General features: G+C 41.8%; 1 protein-coding gene across 2 annotated transcripts in view; it reads right to left on the bottom strand.

The window, feature by feature from the left end:
• Nucleotides 1-26,202, bottom strand: part of magi3a (membrane associated guanylate kinase, WW and PDZ domain containing 3a) — a 155,985-nt gene that overhangs the window by 16,084 nt on the left and 113,699 nt on the right. For both annotated transcript variants that reach the window (XM_088921281.1, XM_088921282.1), the window contains exons 5-12: nt 23,411-23,579; nt 20,313-20,392; nt 18,035-18,092; nt 16,495-16,601; nt 7,595-7,783; nt 4,991-5,572; nt 1,080-1,111; nt 410-563 (exon numbers count right to left, since the gene is read on the bottom strand). In XM_088921281.1, coding sequence (XP_088777407.1) covers nt 410-563; nt 1,080-1,111; nt 4,991-5,572; nt 7,595-7,783; nt 16,495-16,601; nt 18,035-18,092; nt 20,313-20,392; nt 23,411-23,579 — 1,371 coding nt within the window. The remainder of the gene's footprint in view (nt 1-409; nt 564-1,079; nt 1,112-4,990; nt 5,573-7,594; nt 7,784-16,494; nt 16,602-18,034; nt 18,093-20,312; nt 20,393-23,410; nt 23,580-26,202) is intronic.

Below are 26,202 nucleotides of genomic sequence, written 5' to 3'. Positions count from 1 at the left end.
TAAATGATGGATTTAAAGACTGTTCTAATTATGCTGATCTGTGATTACATCCCTTTCAAATGGCCAGAAACAAACCTCTAAGAAACCCCATGCCTTTCAGGATCTGTGGCTTTGCATTCCTTTTCTCTTACCATTTATGATTTATTGTGTGGTGTAATGAAGTTAATCAATCAACTTTAGGCAGCCAATAATTTGACTTTTTAACAAATTTGCAGGATTTTGGTGTTGGTACTGGATTGTTTATATATATATAAAACAAATCTACAGTGCAGAGGTGGATGGGCTTTTCAATTAATACGCTCATCTCTTAGTGCTGTGGTTCCCAACTCTGATTCTGCAGGAATATTTTGTCTGCTCGTTTTCCTTCTAGCTAAGCTCTACATGTGTGCAGCCCTGGAGCTGTACTCACGCTTGCTCTCCAGGATGGCCTTGGACTTCATGTAGAGCTCCGATGGGTCCAGTTTGGGAGAGTTGGAACGCACCACGTTGGGAGGGAAGGGCAGGGGTTGGGGCGGCTGCTCTTGAGCCTGCAGGGTGTCGCTGCTGGCCGCCATCTCCGGTTTCTAGAGCAGGACACGCGCCGGAAATGAAAACTGTGATTCCAACAACTGCTTCTACAGTGCAGACTGTCACCACTTTTACTTCTACTTGACACAGTACCGATTCAGAACTGATTCACCTTAGATACAACCATTTAATGGGTGGTCATGGGATGCGTGAAAATGTGGCTAAATAAAGTGTATTTCAGATTTATTTAATCATATGGCATGAGAGTCATATGACTCTATAAATGTCCTAAAAACGGATCAATATTAAATGTAAGTAAAGAGGTAGCAGAGAGAGAACAGAAATGGAAATAACATAATTGGATCTAATTTACCATCCTCAGGCCTTTTGAATGTACTGGACATTTTAATGCAATGCATTTTAGTGGCTTATAAAAATTCCTTTGGGGAGCAGTGCACCTGACTTAGACTTAATATTTCTGCTAACTTTAAAGATCATGATTTAAAAAATCCTCAAATGTGTTCAATTCTAGAAAAATGAGGAAAACATTTTTAAAAATAAGTTGAACTTACAGGTTTAAGAGACTTCACTGGAGATGTCTGACCTGTAGGTGGAAAAGGAGAAAGAAAAGGCAGAAAAAGAGATGAGTGAGGATTCACTGAGCGTGGGCTGGCTGAGGTAGCAAATTAAAACTTTAGGTTCCTTGTTCAGGTAAAAAGAAAATGTACACGAATTAGTACTGATGTGCCAAAAACCAATGCAAAACACTCATCTTAGCCTTTATTCTACAAAAACTGCCTAATCATCTGTAGCAGAGAGGGGGATATGCAGCTGGAGAGAAGTGAGGGGGATCCTAACCATTTCAAAAGCTAGGCCGTTCAACATTAAATCATTAATCTCCCCAGTCTACTTTGAAGAGTGATGTCATTAACATTTCACACACTAGGGGGCACTAGATCCACAAATCGAAACAAGGAAAAAAACAAATTGATCAGGCTAGAGAATTGCAGCAGTGATCACATAGTTTGATGTCAAGAGGAGCCAGAAATCAGCACAACATCTGCTTCCCCGTCTGTCTCAATGTGTGTGTAAGAGAGCGCACATGTGTTTTCAGGGAAGATTTCATACAGCATAAATTCTTCAGTACCTTCCCATCTGAGGTTTCATACCTCAATTTGTTCTTAATCTTTCAAACACAAAATGCAGAGTAAATGATGAAAGATCTAGATATTTAACCAATACATAGTTTTACAAGAAAAACCCCCAAATAAAATAATAATGTTAAAAACCAAAGCAACCAAAAAAAACCCAAAGAAAACTGAAGTAGCCAGCACAGAAAGAGCATGCTTGAAAAATGAAAACAGCTCTACTTCTCTGAAACCCTGCAAATGCCTTCTGTATCATTAAAAGTGTTGATGTACAACAAAGGCTTTTAAACTGCTCATTATCTAACTCTTTTCGGTATTCAGTTAAGTGTTAAGCTATTTAGGAGAGAGACAATTCAATTTCCAGTACAAACCAAGAATTATACAGATGTTTTACACACAGATGTGTGAAAGCCAAGGAATTTACATAGAGCAACAAAATTAATAGTAATAATTCCTTACACTTCTATAGTTCTTTTCTGGATACTCCACTTAAAGCACTTTACAGGTAATGGGGAGTCCCCTCCACCACCACCATGTGCAGCATCCACCTGGATGATACGACACAGAACCCTCACCACACATCTCTCAGTGGGGAGGAGAACAGAGTGATGAAGCCAATTCATAGACATGGATTATTAGGAGGCCATGATTGGTAAAGGCCAGGGTGAAATTTGGCCAGGACGCCAGCTGAACACTATGCTTTTTGAGAAGCGCACTGGGATTTTTAATGACCACAGAGAGTTGGGACCTTGGTTTTACGTATAATCATCTAAAGGATGGCACCTTTTTATAGCTCAGTGACCCCCTCACTATACTGGGGTATTAGAACCCACACAAACCAGAATTAGCACCCCTTACTGGTCCCACTAACACCAGAAACCTTTAGTTTTTCCTAGGAGGTCTCTCATCTAGGTACTGGCCAGGCTCACACCTGCTTAGCTTCTGTGGGTTGCCCAAAAAACAGAATAAAAGGAAAACCAAAAAGGGGAGGAAAAGATAAGGAAAAACGCTGTATACCAAGTGACCCTACAAAAATGGCTATTTTGGACATCCTGTCGGTTGCATATTTTTCATTGAGGATATGATCTCCATTCTGCCCATGCTCTGGAAAGGACAGGAACTTCTTTTCAAATCTAACATCAAGATTCCTGTGTCATTCTAATGCACGAGTAAACAAAATTATTTTTTTCCTGTTCTTCACAAATAATATAACTGAAAATCTACCATGTAAAAAGACTATAAACACATTAACTGCTCTGTTAACCATCCCGAAATAAATATCCAGCCCCTGTTATCTGCTTGATAATTGTATGCAGCTACTCCCTGGAGCCTTGCTATCAGGAGACAGGGAGAATGAAAAAAAAGACAGTTTAAGGTGCCACATAGGTGGCAAAGCGAAAAGATTAGATAGAAGGGGGCAAAAGAGAATAGAGACAAAAGGAGGAGAAAGAAAGAATCAACATCCTTTTGGACAGGACTATGTGCAAAGTTGAGAAATTCACAAATCCGAGTCTGGAGTGTCAGTTTGCATTAGTGTAGCTCCTGTTATAAATGCTATGTTTTAAAACGATTTAAAACCATGATGCGGTGCACCACAGGTTCACAAAAAAGGAAGTTAGTAGGTAACAAAACTGCAATGCTGCACACAGCTCTGTTTACTGTATCCTATCAGTCGCCTCCAGGGTTTTTATCTGAAAAGGTTAAACTGAAACCAATAGAGGCAAATTGGAAAATAATGTATTTAACAGCTCAGTGAACCCATTTTCACTCCACTGGTAAAGTGTGCAAAATTGCTTAAAGACTGTCCTCTCACAAGTAGTAACAAACGAGCTGTCTCTCAAGGTTTTATACAATTTGTTTTTTTTTTCTGTCCTTATATGTGGCGAAGTTAGAAAAGGGAGTATAATGCATCTGCTGTCAAAAAAGTGACCCCCAGTTGTGATTGGGGATCCTTTTCCTATCTGCTGGCCAACAATCAGACAGATGAAGAGACGAGCTTGGAGCCTGACATTTCCTTATCTTGTCTTTCTAGCTTTATAGCAGCTTGAGGGGAGAGATACTGTTATACTGTATCAGGACTTCGACAATTCTCTGACAAAGCCTGTTACAGTCTACGACAAATGCATTATATGGGATAAGGACACTGGTTGATCCAGCTGTCATTCAGAAATAAAATCGAGCCCAGCTCTCTAAAATTGCCAAGAAGTGAGCAACTGAAAATAAATACCTTCTGTGATGCTCAGAAACACGGTTTGGGCATGCTTTCGGATAATTACCTTGGAGATGTTACATAAAAATGTTTGTAAAGCAAGAGTGTCATTTTTATATTAGAGTCAGGTTTTGTAATTATTAAAGGCAAATTACAAAGAAGTCCACAATGATTTGAATCCAAAACGAACACGACTTCTGCCTGACAGCTAACATCCTTCAACAGTATTATTCTATAGAGAAACAACTTGTTGGTCCTCAGCTGTTACCGTTTATTTCACTAATAGTATCTGCGGGCTCCCAAGCGACTCAGTCAGTAAAGACTCCGAGCACAGGTTAAGCTCTATGATCTGGGTTCTGCCAACTTAAGCCTCGGTCGTGTCAGCAACTGACTGCGAACTGGATTCCCAAAGCGGTGACACACAATTGGCAGAGCTCTGCAGAGGCAGAGTTGGGATTTGTCAGCCTTCCATCAAACAACAACACTGCAACCTCCCAGGCGCCTTCAGGGACATCAGAAAGATGCTCTGCTCCTCGCACTCATCTGTCAGGCGCTGTGAAGCTGGCAGCGAGGTGAATAATGAATGGTTGAATGGCCAGGTGGGTCAGAAGAGTTTGTCTGCCCATCCCCGTTCTTCCTGTGCACAACTGGAGACATTACTGTGAGCCACCCAGACTCAAAGACACAACTAGAAATTTCTGAGCGGATGCGTATAAAATGAAAAACAGAAATGAAAAAGGGTGTTTGCGCCACATACTGGTCACAGAGTAGAGCACACAAGCTTTTGCGGGCATTAGGTGAGAATGTGGCAGGAGATGGGGATTGCTGGGATTGCTGTGGTCTAAAGATGGGTGACACTGACAAAGAGCAAATGATTTGAAAAAGGACAAAACCATTAGGCTTCTACTACTTAACTACATCTTCAATTAGGTTGGAAGACTACTCATTTTTTGCAGAAGTACAAAACTGAAACGTGCCAAGTTGGAAGAATGATAACTACTCAACTTGGGATTCCTGAAGCTCTGCCTGCCATTTTTCCTAATTGGAGTATCTGCGGCCCTGTAGACTCGTTACTGACACTGTCTAGTTGATGAGCCTCAAGGCCCTGCCCCCCTCCCTCACTCACCGCCCCTCAGGACGAGCACGGCCACCTCGCTGCCCACCGGCAGCTCCTTCAGGATGTCCACCACCTGCGCGTGGCTCAGCGTCTGCACGTTCTGCCGGTTGATCTCCTTGATGACGTCGCCCTTCAGGAGCCCCCGGCACCACTGGGCATCCAGGATCATCTTCACCTTCTGGCCCAGCGGGCAGTCGGCGATGGCGAAGCCGAACCCGGCGGGGCCCTTGACCAGCGGCACGGTTACGAGCTCGGGCTGCAGCAGGGTGGCGTCCTGAAGGTCAGGGAATCGGCCGTTGGGCAAGGCGGGCACCACCTGCCGGCCGCCGGGGTCCGCGGCAACGAAGTGCAGCTCCTGCGAGCCGTGGGCGGCCTCGCCCTTCACGTGCAGCGGGTGACCGTTGATGAGGGGCACCGCCGTCACGATGTCACTATCGCTGGGCTCGTTGCTGGTGTCCTCGGGCAGAGGGTAGCCCCGGCACAGCACCATGTCCACGTACTGGTTCACTGGGATGGACTGGAACATCTGCACCACATCTGCATGAGTCTTCCCCAGTACACAGGTGCTGTTTATGTCCACAATGACGTCCCCTGCGAGGGAGGAGAGTGTTGTTAACCTCATACCAGCAGGTAGGCAGATATTAAGAATCAGACTGAACTGCAGTTATAATAATGGCCAGATCTGTGACTCAATGCGCCCTGGAGATAATGTAGCAGCTTGAGCTACAGCAGGTTTCACGAAAGAAGTGGTCTCTTTACAAACAAACAGCGGACACTTGATACTGGAGTAAATTTACTGTGGCACAGTAAGGAACAAGACTTGTTCTGCCATGATAGGACAAAAGATGCCGGCCTCACGCTTGCAATTCAGTGCATAAGCACACATTATGTTATTTACAATGACAAAGGGGGGAAAATAAATCAATGGAAAATGAATCTAGCTCACTTCCTGTTCACAGCCCATCTAAACTGTCCAGCTGTTTGACACAAAAGGTCAGTTTTCTTTGTACCATTTGCACACAATTTGATAAACTCTCTCCATCTCTCTCCATTTGATAAACAGGTACTGTATACAATCCCCTCGGGATTTGCTCTTTTTACGAAGAGACAAATTCCCTGCTCCACCTGTTTTTCCCCATTTTTTTCCCTCTTTGTACTGTATGTGTCTTCCTTTGGCAGCTTCATAGGTATGAACTTACTAGCGCCCCCACCAGGAAAATGATACCATACTGTAAGAATAAAATATTCTGCTGGAAACAGAGCCCTTGGCATTCTCAGGTTCACATAGCACTTCAAACCAGTTCACAAACATTGCACATACTCTGCTTCATCAATATACTTTGTACAAGGGCCTACTGCTTGCAAAACCTGAAGTGGATCATGCTGCTTGCAGTGAGAACTTTATTTCCATCCCTCTGTTCTGATTGCCCCTTGAGGTCCCTGTGTGCTCTCATGCCTTATTTTGATTCCTTAGTATTTCTCAACTCCTCTTCCCCACAAAATGCCAATCCATCTCACGCTGTTTTCCTTCCAATTGGAGTAGCAGCACATCCTTTCATTAGCACAGCTTCAGGCAGGATCAATACCACGCGAGGGGAATACAACACAGAGCTGCTCTTTGAAAGCACTACACCTCAGAATGAATCCTGGGTGCAGAAAAAAATTCAAAAAGAACATAAAATGTGATGCCCCTGTCTTTCTCAAAAATGTGATTTCACAATTATTTTATAGAGTGAACTGACAATGTGAGTTCAAGCAGATCCTAAAGGCAGAAAGTTGCAAAGTTTCTATCAGTAAAATCTGTTGAGTAGCAATTACTAATCCATGCAATATGGAATTAATTTGGTGTGTTAATGCAGGTTTGGACGGCCAAACTGTCCTAGATCGTTTCCAGCCAATTGTTAGATCGATGCATTGTCTTGACATGTCCTTCTATTTTGTCTCCAAGGAAAAATTGGTGAATGTGTTATCAGAGCACAGAGCTTCTCAGTCTTGCCCTGCTGGGCAATTCCCATAGTACATTCAGTACTGTCGCATGCCTGGATGTACAGTACGGGCAGGGGAACATGAATTTGATAAGGATTACAAGGGGAACTTGCGTGATTTCAAGTCTCAAATTCCCTGCAGACATGAACCCTGTGACATCACTCCCAGTTCGTAACACATAATGTCAAAATTAGATTGGTATTTTAAAAGCACAGTATTTTCCTAACACACCTTCCCTCTATGGCACCTAATGTTACAGAAAAACAATTCTTTGCTAGTCTGTTCCAGTCAAAAAATCAAAAACATTTCTAAGATCCTAAAAAAAAAACCCTTGATTCATTTCATGTTTTATCAGCTGCAAATTCTCATTTAACTAAGAGCCACGTAACTGGCATCTCAATCTTTTTTAACTTAGAGGACATTTACATAAACTGTGAGGACTGTTACATAAATAGACGTATGTATAAAACCTGCCTGTCTGTTTAGTCACTGCATCTTACACAAGAGCCGGGGGCTGACATTAGCTGCTGTCAAGCCATCAGCTTCCCTGCAGTGGGAATAGCGCAGACCCCTGCGCGGCGCGGCGCGGCGCAACAGCGTTGAGCGCTCCGTGGGCTCTGCACTCACCGGGGGCCATCTTGTTGTCCTGCGCAGCGGGCCCGTCTCGCAGCACGTTCTTCACCTGCAGGAACTCGTCCGGCCGGTCGCCCCCGATGATGGTGAAGCCGAACCCCTGGCCGCTCTTCCTCAGCGCCGTGCGGATCATGGTGCCCTGCAGCTGCAGCGGATCCCGGGTGAAGCCCCGGGCTCGCTCTTCTGAGAGTTTGAAAGGAGAAGCTGTGAGGAAGACGATAGGAGTACAGCGCCCCAGCATCAAACCCAAAGCAAAGCAGATGCAACCACAAGCAAGGTCTCCGCACTGTAGCTCCCTTGTGCACCCTGCAGCTCCTAAGAGTCGAGGTGAGATTTCTCCTGTAATATGATATTGATATGTTCATGACATCTGGGAGTGGCAATTTGAATAGAACAGGCCTCTAAGTCCAGGGTTAGTCAAAATGCTGTCGACAGGTCAGTTAAAATCACCGGACCTCACCCCCTTAGATTTTTATCTATGGGGTTTTGTCTGCAAGAGTTGCGAGGACGCATCACTGCAGCTATCGACCAGATTGACAGCAATATGCTGGTGAAAGTGTGGCAGGAATTTAATTACCGCATTGATGTGTACAGGGTCACACGTGGGGCCCATATCGAAGGATTGTAAGGTAACTGTTAGAAAGTTTGATATTTATGCTTTCCTTTGAAACCTTTTTTTGTCACAGTAACCCGTGTACTTAATTTGTAATAAACCGTCAAAGTTGTCGACTAAGCATTTTGACTAACCTTGTATTTAAACTTTTTGTTTTCCCCATTTTAGAAATCCAATCAATGAGCTTTTACAAACATCGTTCAAGACAGCAGTCCTAGAAGAGTATATTAATTTCTTCCCAAAGGTTATGGGTACATTCAGTGGAAAATGTTTTATGAACATAACTGGCAATTCATTCAAGTTACAAAGTCCAACGCAGAAGACCCAATTCTGATCTCAAATTTGAATGCCAGTGGAACATTTATGGGGTGTTAAAATTGGTGGGCACTCACTTCTACACAGAAAACAAGCTTCTCCCGAGAACACAAAAGAAGGGGGGAGCCATAGCCATTTAACATTTTTTTTCTCTCTAAAGTTCCCTTCATTCCCTTCATCATCATAGACCTATAAATCTACACATTGTGAGGCAGATGGCCATCCACAAAAAAATCCTCAAGCTCTAGCAAGTCCCACTGGGCAAATGTTTACGTCTTCTCAGCGAGTTGTCCCTGAGAACACGGCTGCATCTTCCTCTGGTAACTGAGACTGCTTCCAGGTGAACGGATTCCCCAGTTTCTTTATATCCCACGATACTTCAACTTTTCCAAACAGCCAAGCTGGGATGGAAACAAGTTTGATCACAGACCGCATACCATCTGTAGCCTGTCCTTTTGTCTCAGCTGAAACGTTTGACACCATGTTTTATTTATCTCAGTAACTATTCTGAGAAGCTTTTGGTTCTAAAACTGACAGGCTCTATTAAAATCAAGTTTCATTACAAAGGCAATATGTTCTGGTGCTCTGGTCCTGCACCTAGCAACAGCTCTAAAAGAAAGATGCCACTCAGTCCATCTTCTCCATTAAGATTTATCCTATTTAGCATCATCTTAAAGAAAAAGTGAGATTTCTAAGCCGATGAATGAATAGATCTATTTATGCTTTCAGCAGTAAGTTTTCTTTTTTTTAAATGAGCTTGTCAATCATTTGCTATTTATACATCTGTTAGCAGGAGAGGCAAAGTGTCTATGACTATGACTAAGGTTTTACAGTTGCAGTGCTCACACCACATGGGGAGATCAAACACCTTGCTCTTCTGACTCTGCAAGCTCCACACTGCCTTACAGGACACTTACCATCAATTCTCTCACTGACGTGATTGCAAGCTAGCAGGATACTAGCTGGTCTCAAGAGTTACTGTTGTGGCAGAAGCCAGGAAGCAAGACTGACTCAAGGTCTACCAACCCAAGAGATGCTCAGCCAGTTGGAGAATCGTGGTCAATGTTGGACTTGGTGCCACTCTTGAACTGGCAGCGTCTGGACAGCAGGCTTCCCCTTGCACTCTCAGAAAGTGCCTTGCTTGTCAATTGAACGCTTTTAAAAGTAATGTGTACTTGACAACTCAGTCTGGTAACATTCCTCTGTGGTTCAGTGCATCCAGACCCACACTGCTGGAAAAGCTTATTAAGACAACATTGCTCCCCTGGATCATTAAGAAACTTTAAAATTCCCCATGTCAGAGGGCTATGTTGGGGTGTGCACCTCAGTGTCAAAACATACACAAACTTGCATCTATGAAAGCAGTTTTAAATTTGTGGAGAAGTGCTACTTATTTTTTCCTCCTGATCATAGACATGAAGACAAGAAGACCCAAGACAGAAAACAGTTAATGACACAGTTACACAAAAAGTGGGAAAAATTAGTATTTTATCATTTTAAATTCAAAGTAACGGCTCAACCGTCCAGCTGGAGAGACTGACAAGCTGTTAAAATTTCTCCCCTTCAGTGAAAGCAGCAAGGTATCTGTGCAACACAATATGTGAGCAGAATCCTCAAACACAGCATACAGCACAACATAGCGATATACTGATTAAAAAAAGGCCCTGCATTATATTAGAAGAAGGTACATAGTTTCACTTCAGAGTAAACCTGTTCACCTCTGTGCTCCATGTGCACGGAGTCAAACAGGATGTGAATAAGCAAGGACTCAAGGACAGCCACAGCTGGCAGTTTCTGTATGGTGAGTGATTAGTCTTCCTTGTGGTAAGTAGAGCTGTCCCTAAGATTTCACTATGCAGTCTACAGTACAGCTGGCTGCTTCTTCAGCTGAATGACTGGGAACTCCATCCATCTTTTGTTTTGTACGGGAATATAATATCTACAATGCACTATTATCAACATTGACATGTCTTAATTTAAATTGGCATGCTTTTATAGAAATTGATACAGTGTAATTAAAAAGCTCTATGGCAGAACAGCATTATTGAGATGTCACCAGTTGCAAAGGACTAGGGAGCTGAAGAAACAAATGTGATGCACATTCCCTGTGTCTATGAGTGTCCGTTCCTTTCCTAAACTATCACACACATGTAATACATCACTCCTCTCTGACCTCGTTTTGGCGCACTGGGGAGGCGGGGGCAACTTCTTATTCCCATACATATTTCTAGTGCATTTTATGGCTGATGAAAGGAAAGAGGGCTAAAAAGAATAGATCTGCATAACTAAACTGCTTTTCTTCAATTTATCAGTACAGGGAAGCCGTTCCGAGTGAGCACACAGTTGGCATTCCAGAAATAATAAACCAGCAAAGAGGCGCAGCAACATTCATACCAACATGATTAACACATCATTCCCAAACCAATAGGCAGCTTTTTAAAACTGAGATTAGAATATAAATGTCAAAAGGATTGTTGCCTTGTAATTACTAAGCTAGTACAGTGCCGCTACTGCTTTGCAAGGTCAGATTGAAGAACCTTGTCAAAACACTATTTAAAAGCTCGACACATGGGACTCCCTGCTCTCTAACCATCCATTAGCAATTTAATTTATATTTATGAATCTTGATGAAGAGGGATGACTCTTTGAGTGCCGGCTCCTGAAGAGCTCAGTTATTTTCTCATTGACCAAAAAAAGTGAAAGACTAAGACTGTCTCAGGACCAGGACATTTCCACAAGAAAGACAAAGACATTCCCCAGTGTGCGCACAATGCTCAGGGCTCATTTCAAGTGGCTTTTCTGGATCTTCCAGCTGTTTTCCAAGGCAATACAAAGCCTGGTCACCAGACCTCAGTCAGCTGTTTCCCAATCCCCTTTTATTAGTTGCCAAATATTTGAATTAATTCAGCAGTTCAGAGGAAATGATGACTTTAGCCAGCTGTGTTAGTATACCATGGACACCTGCATGTCTGTGTGTTTCGATTATTTGCTCTTCGTTTTCATCATATTGAAATGTTGTTTGCTTTTGTCCCCCAGGTTTGTAGCTGGCAGTCTTTGACGAAAATGTACACTTGCTCGGCCAAATGCATTTGATTATGGGTTCAAGCTTGGGTCATGTTATTAGCTGACTGTGACCTGGATTTCACAAGTGGTGATGATCTATTGGCTGAACCTCAAGTTCAACAATCAAGAGATAGGGGGTGTTGGTCAGCCAGGGCCTCAGTGACATAGCAGACACATGCAGCCATGTGCTTCTGGCAGTGAGGGACATACCTCTCCTCCTAGCAGTACCAAACTTCTGATAGACAAGAGTTTCAAAAGCAGGCGGGTCAGAGGAGTCTGACTGCACTTCCTAATTCTCTCCTGAGTGAAGTCATGGGGTTTGTAACTATGAGCTAAAATGTGAAAAATAAACAACTAGCTATTCCAAACTGGGATGGGTATTACAAAAGTAACTGGTGATTATAAATTTACAAAACAACTGTGTCCTCTATGACCATTGTCTTCCCTTTAAACTTTGTGTCTCACAGTTCAACAGCAGATTACTGCAACAGATGGAGCAGATGGATGAGTGATGCCACTCACTCTTCAAAGGCTGAAAGCTCAAAGGCATCCAAGCAAACCCCAGGGGTCCCTGTTATGCAGTGAGCTGAGAATGCCCTAGCTAAATACAAAACTCAGTCAGCCACAGTGAGACAACGGTGCACCACTGCCGGAGAAATCCCTATCCAATCCCTTAATGATACTGCCCCAATTTGAACAAGTTATTATTTAACCATAGGGCCATTAAAAATTAAAAATAAACAGAGTTTAACGACAGGAAATTGATTCCCGTTGTCAGATCACGTATACGCAAACCTTAGCTTTGTGCAACAACCTGAAACTTTCAGGTACCATAAATAATATTATTGCTAAACATATGCCATTCTAATCTGCAAGCGACCAGAATATAGAATACGAATTTTTGTATAAAAATGCATTAAGTCCTGTTCTACACCTGCATGCTTTGGAAGCACTGGCGAATGTGTGCTCCAGAAGAACTCTTTGCTGGTAGAGCTACGTAGGAGCCATATTAATATTTTATGGTCATGGTTTTCCACAATTCTTCCAGGAGTCATTTAATTTCCTATTGGTTTTTATTTCTCCAATTTCACTTGCCTCTCAAGGCTTGTAAATAATGTTCTTGGCCTTCCGAGGTGCCCACTGCAAAATAAACTAAGATCTGTCACAAGAAGGAGTACTTCCCATATTTTACTAAAGCGCTTGTTATTTTATTTTTCTTAAGTCCTAAAGTGGACAGATCATTCTGCACTGAAGAGTCTGGAATATGGGTGCTACTTTGATGCGTTTTGTTACTCTCTGAGGAAGATCAGGATTCAATTTCTTATCACAAACTTAGATCGACTTATCTAAAACATGTCTAAAAAGGAGCTACATACTTCCTTGGAAAATGTTCATTCTATATCCCTGAGCCAAGAAAAGTTGAGCTCAATCTTGCCAAGGTCACCTGCTTGGAGAAGCATTTGAAGATAGGAACTTCTGTAGTGAATGGTACTTCTAAATGGACATTAAAAAATGCATATTAGCCACAGTGCCCCCAAAAGGTGTGGAGGACCTCTGACATCAATACATTCAGTAAAATAACCAACCCCGTAAAAGAGGTATTTTCTCACTACTGTACTTTTAAAGTGCAAGTATTGTACAGGACCGCTACCGTAAATGCATAGCTTGAACAAAGGCTCAGAGTCAATACTATGTCTCCCTCTTCTATTGCATATTTGGAGCAGCTGCCACCCCAAAACCCATGAAATTATTGAAAACCACTCCAATTGCTGCAGGATTTATAAAATAATGCTACATCCCCATGGTGCAACAACATAAATTTGCACTGCAAACGGATATGCTCTCCTAGAAAAGCTCGCAAAAACTGTGCTAAAGCCATTTAAGGCACAACTATAAATCTGCTTAAATATTTTACAATGTAATCTTACAAATCTATAATATTATAATTGTTGTATATTTTATTTATGTTCCTCTTTGACACTGTAGAAATCAAAGACAACATACAGTGCCTGTTCTATTCATATAGTCACTGTTAGTGCTTGTGTATTTAATTTCAAAAGCAATTAAAATTTAATGGGATCTACAGTAAGTACATCTTGTCAAGGCAGTGTGACATAAAGATGGAAACTTGTGTGTAGTGCTGGCCACTAGGAATCAGAGGACAAACAAACAGGGGAAGAAAAACCAGTCTGAGGAGGGCTCACATCCTCCAGTCTCTCATTAACTCAAGATGCAAGGCAAGGTGTGAGAATGGCTGCCAACAAGCACAGAGACGTGTGAAGCTACAGATTCAGAAACTAGGAGGAAGTGTATTTAATCCTCAGAGAAGCAATTCATTTACTGCAAGCATTTAGCTAATTGACACAGAATGTGTGAGCAACAAGGTTATGTATTTATATCTCTGTTAGTGTATGTGCATGTCTCTAGGGCATTTTTAAGACTGAAGTGATGATTAACAACAAGAAGGAGCCATTAACATGTTTAAAGCGAGTGCAATATTAAATTTGATACAACTCACTGCAAATCAATTGAACGCACTATCAACAAACATTTCAAAGTCTCCAACATAAGAACCTGCAACTCCGTTAACACAATGTAGTTAGGACAGAGGGTTTTACGATAGATAATACATATTGTTTGTAATATGTCAATCAATGCTGTACATAATATGCTCTAAATGAGGTCTTACAAGTGCATTCTACATTTCTAACATAATTTATTAATTTAAGTTCTGTACTTTTAATTATATGTCTTAAATTCCATTTATATTCCTTTTGTTTTTTCATTGCTGAAAAATTGCAGAAGGTGTAACTGATGTGTCAACATCAATACTTATGGAATTTTAAGGGTAGCTTCTTCATGCTTGGCGTTTCTCATCTTATGTTAATAGTTTATTTTTTTGCATGTACTGTATCATGTCATTTACCAGGTGTTTACCCAGTCTTGATTTTTTCTTGAATCCTCCCATTTTGTCATCATCTATAAACCTGCCTCGTTTATAAAGCATGCCGGAATCAAATCATTTAATATAGATTAAGAAGAGTAGTGGTGCTAGTACAGATCCCTGTGGCACTCCTCCAGTGACATCACACCAATCTGAGCATCTGTATTTAGTTTTCTATCTACTGTAATATCTAGCTCTCAATTCACTACTAGGCAAATCCTTTAAGTCTCTTTCTACATGCTGCAGGCATTCATCTTTTATGATATCAAAATTCCTTAAATTTTACATGCAATCTAAAAATAGCAGCAAATCTAAAAATATCAGCAAAGAATGCAAACATACTGTATGTTCACATTTATTGCTGTTGTTGACTGTCAAACAAATCTAGCAAGATAGCTAAGCAAGCCCTACCTTTTCTAAATCAATTGTGACTAGGCCTTAAACATGAGTTGATCCTCTAGCTGAGTCCTAATTATTGTTTCCATAATATTTAATGTTTAAAGAAGACTTATTGGATTTGTCCTCTTTTAAGTAAAATTTAAGGCTGAACAAGCTCATCAGGAGAGCAAGCTCTGTCATTGGGTCTAACCTGGACTCCTTGGAGGTAGTGGCTGAGAGGAGAATGATGTCCAAACTAGAGGCCATCATGGACAACTTCTCCCATCCCCTCTATGACAGGCTTGCAGGAATGAAGAGCACGTTCAGCAATAGACTGATTCATCCACGGTGCGACAGGGAGCGCTACAGGAGGTCATTCTTGCCATCTGCCATAAGACTGTACAACGCATCCACCTTGCGTCTTGGCAGAGGCAACATCGACAGTGACCTGTTTCTGGACTAAACGCATCTACACATCTACTGCTACATCTGTTCTCTTTCTTTTTCTTTTTCCCGTTTACAACCACTTTTTGTGCAATATATGCCAGGGACCTGTGCAATACATTTATATTTATATCTATAGTTACATCTATATTTATATTCATATGTGTGATACGATTTTCTGTGTACTGTTCTGTTCTAGTTTGTTCTTGTGTGTCGGACTGTGAGTAACTCTTGTATTGTATTGTATGTATTGTACTATTATTATATAATTCGTTACACTGTGGCTGTGTTGTGTGTGTTAAGCTGCTGTTGCACTGCAATTTCCCTCACGGGATCAATAAAGTATCTATCTATCTTTTATGAATGGCTACAGGGATCTGTTAATGTCCTAAAAATAACACTTTGTTCCTTAAATACAAATGGTGTAATACCATCAGGCCCTGGGTATTTATCTAAAGCTGGAGCCTATGCCTGCAAGTAATGGGCACAAGGAAGGGTAAATCTTGGACAAGACGCCAGTCTGTTGTAGTGCAGACAGACACAATCACAGACATTCAGATACTCCCACCTAGGGCCAATTTTCCCAGAAGCCAATTAATTTGCCAGTACCATATGTCCTTGGACTGTGGGAGGAAACTGGAGCACAAACATGGAGAGAACACACAAACTCCACACAGATAGCACCCCAGGTCTTAGGTTAGGCATTGAACCTAACTTATTTGGTCTGGGATTGAACCTGGTGCCCCAGAACTGCAAGGCAACAATGCTACACCCTGTGCCAACGTACCTCCCGTTTTCCATTCCACTTCTCCAAAACATTTTCGATATGAATATGGAAATACACATTACATATTGACGTCCACCTGATGACATTGTAAACTGAAAGCTCAGCTTTCTTCATCAACAACCAAAGCTCCGAGACATTAAATTGCACTTATCATGAACCAAAGGACTTTAAGGTCAGAACTGCCATGTGTTTCAAATTCCTACCCAGTTATGTTGCAAAGGCAATCCTGCCACCCCCTAGTGTAATTAATGCTGATGTTGTGGCTCAAACCTCAAAGAGTCCATCTGTCAGGAGGTGCAGTGAGAGATCAAAAGGTGCACAACAGGCCCCTAGGAAAAGAGAGGAGGTACCTGCTGAGGGTGCTGCCCCCTGCTGGGGAACAGCGGGAGCCTCCTGGCTGAGCTTCTTCTTGGCCTCCAGAACCGGGTTCTCGAACTGGGTCTTCTGGTTAATGTGGCTGCAGTGCAACAGGGAATACAAGCCACTGAACATTGGCCAGACACAGTGTACTGTACAAGATTAGGACAGACCAGCGTTTCTCAAATGGCGAGAACTCCTGCACCTTACATTATAGCCACCTTACTCTCTCTCACACTTGAAGAAGGCTCAACTGCCAAAACATGGCGTTTTTTCCTTTCTCTTTTTCAGCTTGGAATGGACCCTTACTTGTTCCTATGAAGCCAACGCACACTGAGGCAGCACCCCATTCTAACCTCTAAACTAACTATTGTTTCTCTCTGCTTTGTGGGGTAAGAAAAGTGTTGTGTAACATGTTTGTCACGTAAACACAAGATAGAAGTTTAGGTGGGAATCATGTGTGGGGTGAAAGTTTGTTTTTTTCGGTTTGAGGACATAATTCCTTCCAGGGTGACGTGACACATTTTGAAAAATGACAATGCCGGTAGAAATATCTGCATAGATGTTATCTGTTTCTGTAATCATTTTTTTCCCAACACAAAGTGGAAATTGTATTAGATGTCTGCTACGAAACAGGTCAAGCGCTTTGACCCTGCATTCTTTTTACCTCTAAGCCACAAGATGTAAGTACTGTAAACAGAAACACCTTGATTATTTTACACTCCAGTTTCTAAGCAGGGTTTCTTGTTATACAGTATGTGTGTTATTGTATGGATCCAGTCTATATCAGTCTATAAATGTAAGACATAACTAGGAATGAATGCAAAGAAAACGAGCCCACAGTGATAAATAACAGTACAGGCTGGAACTGCAACAACAGTGAGGGCATAATGGGAGAGACAACCTTCATTCAAAAGAAAGCATCCTTTCTCGCAACAATGCTGGGGCTTCCTAACACAACCTGCAGCATTCAATTTCTTCTTCATTCCACTTCTCTGCCTATTGGTAACTGTTAGAAATCAAGGATTTAGTTTCCTTTTTCTTTTTTTTAAAGAAAACTCTCTCCCCCTTTCTCTCTTCCCCTCTGCCTTAACAAAGACGAGACTGAAAGTGAATCCCCACACCTGGTTCTCCCCCCACTCCCACTGCCATGAGTCCTGTGTCTCTGAGGAGGGCTTGGGGATTCGTGTTGGTGCACGCGAGCAGTGAGCTGTGCATGTTCTCTAACAACGGAGTGGACCGACAGACACAATCAAACCCGCTGCGTATAACACCGCTACTAAAATAAATGCAGCCCACCCCCAACACCCATACCAGTCCACCAGATCACAAACAGCTGTAACTTATAGTCACAATCTCTAAAGGAGAAACTGCAATTACTTTATCACACATCCAGCTGCTGAGCACGTTAAAACTATAATTTATCCACATTCTTTTAGCTCTGACTGCAAGATTTCAAAGATCCGCCACTAGTGTAATTTATGCTGAGCAGCCTGATGCTCCCGGACACAGGTTATGGGCAAGCAAACTCACTCAACGTAATAGGTGCCATATTGCGGGTCTTCTATCTTTTCCCAGCCATACGGGAGCTCTGCAAAGAGGAAACAATAATACAATAAGACCATGTTGAAGTACTTGCCCAATTCTCAGCTGTGAGCCTGTAGCTTTCAGTGATGAACCCTCAGTGTGAATACAGCCCTTCACGCAAGAGGAAACATTAAAACAGCCTTTCAGAGAAGCTGTGCTGCTGATCTTATTCAGCCCACTGGTTGTCTCTTGTAGTACATTCTAAAAAGAAAGCTGTTTATTCATATTTGTGCTGAATGCGCCCTGTCAGCCCTTTGTTTGTATAAGGACCCAGAAGTGTAAAAATGCAATGAAGTGCACAGGCTGTGAGCTGTGAGAAAGATAACAGCAAAGCAGCCAAGAGTAGGATTGTCCCACCACAGCAGTGGTTCCCAGTCCTGGTCCTGGTGACCCACACACCTGCAGGTTCCCCATTACACCCCACCTTTATTAAATCAAATAAGGGTTCAACTAAGAAGTAACTTCAATTTAATATTTGCATTTTACTCCTAGTTACAACTTTGGGATTTTGTTTCACTCACAAAATACAATGGTTAAAGCGCCAATATGTTTAAGTGCTGGAAGCAAACAGTTCAAATTGATATTATCATCATTATTATGATTATGATTATTATTATGATTATTATTATTATTATTATTATTATTAACTCAATGAAGGGTTTGATGGTGTAATAGAGGGCTTGGCTGGAACAAAAACCAACAGGTGTGTAGATCATCAGAACTATGATTGAGAACCACTGTATTAAAGGATGCTTTTCTGATCTTATCCTGCTCCAGCTCTTTATGACACTTAAACAAGGTATAAACAGGTGTCTGAATTATACAGTAGGTGGATATTGTAGCAATTACATCCGATGTTTGGTCTCTCATCACGTCTGAGTCCTGTCCTTAACCCTCAACACTACTCTATACCATTATAACTTTTTACATGTGATCAACATCAGAATTCAGAGCAAGTATCTAAAATATTAATCTAAAGATTAATGCGTGTTAATCTTGGAGTTACTGAATTATGCACTTTTTTACATAAAGAATGGTGGGTGTCTGGAACAAGCTACACAGCCATGTTCCCTAGGGGGCTTAAAAACAGCTACTCTGTGTGATTCCTTGTAAAAAAATAAGCCTAGCAACCTAGTGGAACAGAAGGGCAGAACGGCCTCCCTCTTTTGGCAATCGTATGTTCTTCTGCTGCTCCATCTGATTCCTACTGTATATGGATCTGTGACCATCATTTTCAAAATACATCTGGTTAGTAAAAATATCTGAACACCCAATTAACTCGTAACAGGTGAGAAGGGAGGAATTGTCAGGGGGAAAAAAACAAACACCCACACGCTGCTTTGCAATTTTCCTTTTATTACTCAAGTGTCTAACATTTTGAAAGTACTGAAAAGAAAAATTAGCAACAGTAGGCATAAATTGAATTTTATGTGCATACGAATGCTTCATTTCATAATGTGCCCATAAAGACAAAAATATGACTCATTAGAGACTCACTAACAGAAACCCAGATCTGCAGCTCCTGCCCTCCAACTAAGTAAACATTTCTCTCATTTGCTCATTTCTGCTGTTCATACATATTCTGTTTGTACATATTTAAATTCAACACACCGGTAAAAAAAAGGGAAAAAAATCATTTTGAACACCTGGCTTTTAATACTATAATTAATTTTGTAGTTTCTATGCCTTCCAATACTGAGTAGCATGTGAAGGAAGAATTTAAATTTAATTTAAAACTATACACTAGACCTTTAAAAATGAGGGACAGCTGGAAGTAATGGCCAAGTTTAGGACATTTACATTTATTTGCCTGGTTAACATTTTTACTCACAATGACTTATTTTTACTGCAACAATTCAGCTAAAACTTGCTCAAAGGTACTCTTGTTGTATCTCGCCTGGGATTTGAACCCTTAACCTTCCAGTTATGAGTCCAGAACCCTTACCATTGCACCACTCTACTGCCCTTTAAGATGTCATCACGGTGACACTCTAAAACCTGCAACCAACTCAGATTGATGCCTGCAGTAACTCAATACGTTCTACATTGCAACTTCATCACCAGAATGATGCTGCAAGCTACTGATTTATTTAAAAAAAACTGACTCTGCTCACAAAAGCCTGCTGAGGCACTGCATCCTAGTGGACACTGAAGTGGACCACGGAGCAGCGAGGGGTCGCTACGTGTATGCCGAGCTCGTGCCCTTCGACTAGCTCGCACTCACCTCCATCCTCGCACTTCTCTGGTGGTTTGGCTTTCTTGGCCAGCCGAGGATCCAGCCACGTGGTGGTTTTGGTGTTGTGACTGTGGAGAGAAGGCAAGAAATGCCAAACCATTCTTGAGCCCTGCAGGTGCCAGTGCTTTAAAAATTGAGAGCAGGAGGCACTTTACACAAAAGGTGGTAGGAGTAGGGCTCAAACTACCTTAGCTGTGGGGTGGAAGCCGATTACCCTGGTTTGTTTAAAGAAAATACTGGATGAGATCCTTGGATTACTTAGCAACTAACTACTACTGTGGGGATGCAAGAAGTCACAATGCAGTTCTTCTGATTATGAAAGGCCTCCGGAGGGCCAAGGAGGGAGACACTATCATTCTCTCATTCCTGAGCTCTAGAGGTCATGTATTTCTATGAGCTTTTCAAACCTAGATTCATGCATGAACAGCTACCCGCGTTTCCTTACCAAGAACAAAACACTGTGCTACCACAAGTGCATACTCGGAATGCCAGCACAGAAAGAACATCTCTCAACTCCAGAAATGCAGATGTTCAGGTATCACACATCTCCATCACAGCAGTAACTCAACATAAAGGCTTTCTTATTACTGAGTCAACAGGCGTCCTGCTTTTAAATATGTAAGAAGACTAGTCTCTATACTACCAAGAGGCCTAGAGGGGCCGAAAGGTCCCCTCTCCACTGTGACTTTTCTGGTGTTCTTGTGTTTCTGACCAGTGAGCTATGTGTGTGCCATACATTTTGTAGAGGAGGCAAAGAAATCATCAGACATTCAAAAACAAAGATTTCATTGAGGAAAAAGGTGAATATTGCCTTTTGAAACTGAGAAATTGTTGAAGGTAACCATTGCCTGCAGAATTGAAGAAACAAATTAGATGTTTGGCCTCATGCAGAAATGAATGCAGCATGTGAACATAATTGTCACAAGTTGTAAGTTACAATAAAAATGGGAAAATATTTAAACAGGGATTTCACAAAATTCCTAAATATTTCATTAAATATGTGAAGTCCCTGGGTAAATATCAAAGGATCTTGCCAAATTCCTTCTCGCCCATGCAGTGCAGCACACTCCTGCTGAAACAGGACCACGGGTCGCAGGCAACATCGCATGTGGAATACAGAGTGGACAAAGTACACTGCAGGAATCACTTGTGTACTATGAATAAGGCTAATGTAAGTCAGACAGACACCGAGAAAGTGTTTATTGTGCAAACTGCATTCATTAAGATGTGCTAAGTTTTCTGTGCAGCTTAACAATAGTGGGTTGGTTATGGAGTACCAGCATAAACTTGTTGGGCCACTGGTGAGGCATTCTGTGAGGCCACAGTCTGTTACCAAGACAAAGAACAGACTCAAGAAAATAAGAATACTTAATAAGGATGCACACACAGGATACCTAACCTAAGGAAAGGCTATATTTTGGACCAAGTGGACCAGGCAGACAGTAGATCAGAAGCCGAAGAGGTTTTTACAAAGCAAAGAATGAACATGGACATTATTTTGCCTTATACGTCACTTACTGGTAGGAGTAATGTATTGCCTGGGCAACTAGAGATTCTATTAAGACTATTAAGCCTCTGGGTACATGTAACACACATTGATTTGACCTTCCTGTAAATCTTTACGTTGTATTAGTACTAAGTGCAGCATCTGTTTTTAGAGGGAACATCTTCTCATACTATATTGCATGGTGAAGAGTTCTGAGTCAAAGCTGAGTAATTATCCAACAGGGGTTATTGAATACATTTCAAAACTGTTTTTTAGCTGATGTCCATCATTTCTCTTAGCATGAGCAAGTAATAGATTATCCTTCAGCTATATAAGATTCTGGGTTCTAAAGAATAACCATCAATGCTCATAGTACAATGCTGTTTAGTCTGTCAGATGTATGCTAAAATATTGAGTGGTTGTGATGTGCACTGCTTCTTATTAGCACATCTGACCCCCAATAGGTCACTCACGCAACTCAAAAACAACAGGAACACTGCACATCTATTTTATGTTGTTTTTCTTTCTGCAACCTGCTTATGTTTTAACAATCATCCCAAATTTGACATTATCATTCAAAATCAAAATACAGGAGCTATATACAAACTACAAGCCGTGTTCTAGCAAAAAGCATCATCTTCACAAATGAAAATATGGATGGTTATAGGGCACATACTGTACATTCAATATCTTCCTCTTGCATTAGTTGTGATAGTCCTACTTTTTAACCAGCTCCTGGTACATTCACATCCATACATCTGCCTGGTTTGTTATTAGATCTGTCCTTCTACTTCACCAAAGTGAAGCAGTGATGCTGTGCTACTGTTTCCCTTATGTCCATCCTTTTAATCTCAACAGGACTCAAGAGCAGTGATTGAAAAAGCAGGTCATAATTGCCAGCTATTTGACATTTATTCAATATTTCAGCTGTTTATTGCCATTTAGAAGGCTAGCTGGAGTAACAGGTCAAAATTAATGAATAACTGACTAATTTTGAAAAACAGCTTAATATCCATATTAAAGAAACTAATAAAAATACTTAAACATTCTTTTCTACAATATAATTTGGTAATATGAAAAAAATACCAGCCATGATTTAGGTTTGCACTTGGCATTAATTTTTTTAAATTAAAGTGCTTTCTATTCAACTACCGTGTCTACAGGCATGTATACTGTAAATGTAAAACAGCTCTTATTGTATTTTTTAAGTATTTCTAACTATGTCAAGCTTCACTTAAATGAAACTCCCCATGGGGTGAAAACCATCCCAAAAGATTTTTTTTGGTTAATTCTTGATTTAAAAGACCACACTATTTAGATTACAAAAAAATAATTCCCATAACGTGGACATGCCCAAATCATCTGTTTGTTGCTCTCCTTGTAAGGACAATTTCTTAAATTTCATCCCCATCTTGACAGCAATACATACAGTATGCACACATGATGCTGATCAAAACATTTCTGTGTAAAATATTTAGAAACTATTACTCCAAAGGTTTTAAACCTCTGTGAACACGGCCCACAACTGTGTCAGTCACAAGACCCTTGACTGACGCAGACTGCAGGCTCCTGCTCAAACAGGGCTCAGGGCAGTACTCACTCGATGAAGTACACCATGCCTGTCTCAGTGTAGGCCATCTCCCAGTTCTTGGGCAGGGGCTCCTGGTTATCGTCCCGGGGCAGGCTGTTCCACACTCTGAAATCCATGCTGCTGCTCGACTGGTTGTAGCTGGGCACAGCCTTTTTCCACTCGGCTGAATCTTTGTGCTCTGGAGAGAGAGATGACAGAGAGAGTAAACTCACAGGGACTTCCTGGAACTTGACCCTGGCCATGTTTCACCGTGATCTCTGCTGAAACTGCAGGACTGATCCTTTCCAGTGATAGTGGAGCTGCTGGGATATATACTGCACCACACAATTTGCATTGCAGTGATGTGTGCTGAAGAGCCTGCCGTTTGGGAAAAAAAGGCCTTTTGTGAGAATGTCTTCATGAAAGACCTTCATGTGAAGCTGTAAACTAAAACATCTATATTTGGTTGACATCATAAACCTAAACAGCTCTGGCAATTGTGTTGCACTGAATAACAGAAGCAACTTTGCCACCTTTGAGCCTCAACTCATTAGATCTCAGAAGCCAGAGTCGGGTCAATACTGGGGCAGGAGTCCTCCAAGGAAAACCTGGTAAACCGGACTTTCCACACCAGTGCACCACTATGGTGACCAGGGACACTACGCTTAAGGAAGTGTTGTCCATTGATTAATACATTAAACTGAGGCCTCCCTGCTTGGTTATTAAAGATCTCAGGGCACTCTGTGTAAGAGTAAAGGTGATAACGCCAGTGTCCTGGCTGATTTAAAGTTGCACAATGCGGTCAACATGAAGTCTCCCAAAATTCAACTGATGAAGCAGTTTCTCACTTATCCTCCTGACCTGCTTTGATGTGGCACATCCTGGCTACCTCACATCACCCAGCGTGGGCCTGCACTTCAGTGCTGGATAAAGCAGGTCCCTTCAGATATCTGAGTGCTTTCATTGCAAAGGATCTCAAAAGTGCTACAGTATATACATGAGAGGATTGTAATATTATAATTACAGCCAGCAGCCACATCACCCTGCAACTCACAACAGGCAACCCGCTGAAGCTAACCAGGTGTGAGCCTGGTCAGTACCTGGGTGGGAGACCTCCTGGGAAAGCTAAGGTTGCTGCTGGACGAGGTGTTAGTGGGGCCAGCAGGGGGCATTCACCCTGCAGTCTGTGTGAGTTCTAATGCCCCAGTATAGTGACGGCGACACTATACTGTTAAAAGGCGCCGTCCTTCAGATGAGACGTAAAACTGAGGTTCTGACTCTCTGTGGTCATTAAAAATCCCAGGGTGTGGTGACCGTTCTGGCGCACTATGGCTGCCGTCGCATCATCCAGGTGGGTCTGTACATTGGTGGTGGTAAAGGGGAGTCCCCATTACCTGTACAGTGCTTTGAGTGGAGTGTCCAGAAAATCGCTATAAGTTTAAGCAATTATTATTATTTATAATGATGATGATAATAATCCATTGTTACAATTAACCCCTATTTAAGTGACCATCTGGACATTTTATTTAATTTGTGAGAAACTACTGCAAGGTACTGCTAGGACCTGAAAAGGAATAAAACCTTGAGACCTACATACTGCAAACCCTGAGCAAAAACTATTTTCTCCTCCATTCTGCTGTTTTCCAGAAACCTTTTATTTTATCTTTCTCTTTATATTTTTTGTCAGTCGCCTACAATTTCTCTACTATTCAGAAACAGAACTGCCAATTGTGAGTCTCCTTTGTTTGCCACTACAGCCTCTACACTGCACAGGCTGAATGAACCCGCGTGTGCTCTCCTCTGACATGCCCACCCTTCAGAGCCATTCATCATTCCAGGTGCTATGATCTCTGAGCTCCGTACAAGACTGTTAGTACCGACTGGAGGAGCAGTACATTTATCACTGAATCCACTGCCAAGCTCACTGCTGCTGCTGTGCATGCTGACTGACTCAAGCTCATCACACCCTTGCAGCGCTCTGCAGTCTGGGGAATCCCAAGTACTCACGGACAGTGGCACAGCCCAGGTTCAAACAGGCAACATCTGGATCATAAGACCTCACTGCACTGTGGCTTTAATGGTGAAGCTACCCTGGAGACCCCAAAGCACCTCATTTTCATTGGTTTTGCTACCTCCTGTGATAGGGAATGGCAGAGAGCATTGAGGCCTGTTTTGTCTCCTTTTAACTTCACTAGAACCAATATACAGTACGAGCAAAGTCCAAACCACTAATTCGGAAATGTCATGCATATCAGAAGAAGTGTTAGGAAAGGAAAATCTGATAGATGGAATTTAGGATGTTTTTCCTTAACTGACCTTAGTGCTGGAATATGACCTAAATTTAAAATACAAGTTTACATCTGAGGCAACTACTTTTCTTAGAAATACATTACCACACACAGCATTCCATGTGTTGAAAAGTAAAGAACAGGCTCAGACAACAATGCGGGCCTCTGAAAGCTGTTGTTTATGTCCCTGTCAAATAGAAAACTAAATAAGAATACAGCTGTGATGACTCCAGTATGTAATGTTGCAAGCACAGTGCTAGGGGTGACATGACGAGACAGAAATCTCATTACAACCTGATCTCTTGCATTTCTCAATGGATTCCATCAAATCAGTCTAAACTGGGGCACTCCTGCAGGATACTGCAGGCTTTGGCATGATCGCCATGACCTAAATGATACTTGGAGAAAAACAAGTTAAAGTATAGGGACAGAGGCCTTAAAATTATGCCTACCAACATCCTTCAAAGACCGTGCAATTGGATAGCCGTTTGTAAAGGTACAATACATTGCAGCACAGTTACACAGCAGGCATAG

This window comes from Atractosteus spatula, chromosome 7, assembly GCF_055471065.1.
Source record: "Atractosteus spatula isolate fAtrSpa1 chromosome 7, fAtrSpa1.hap1, whole genome shotgun sequence".
NCBI lineage: Eukaryota > Metazoa > Chordata > Actinopteri > Semionotiformes > Lepisosteidae > Atractosteus > Atractosteus spatula.
This window is presented reverse-complemented; position numbering and strand designations above follow the sequence as displayed.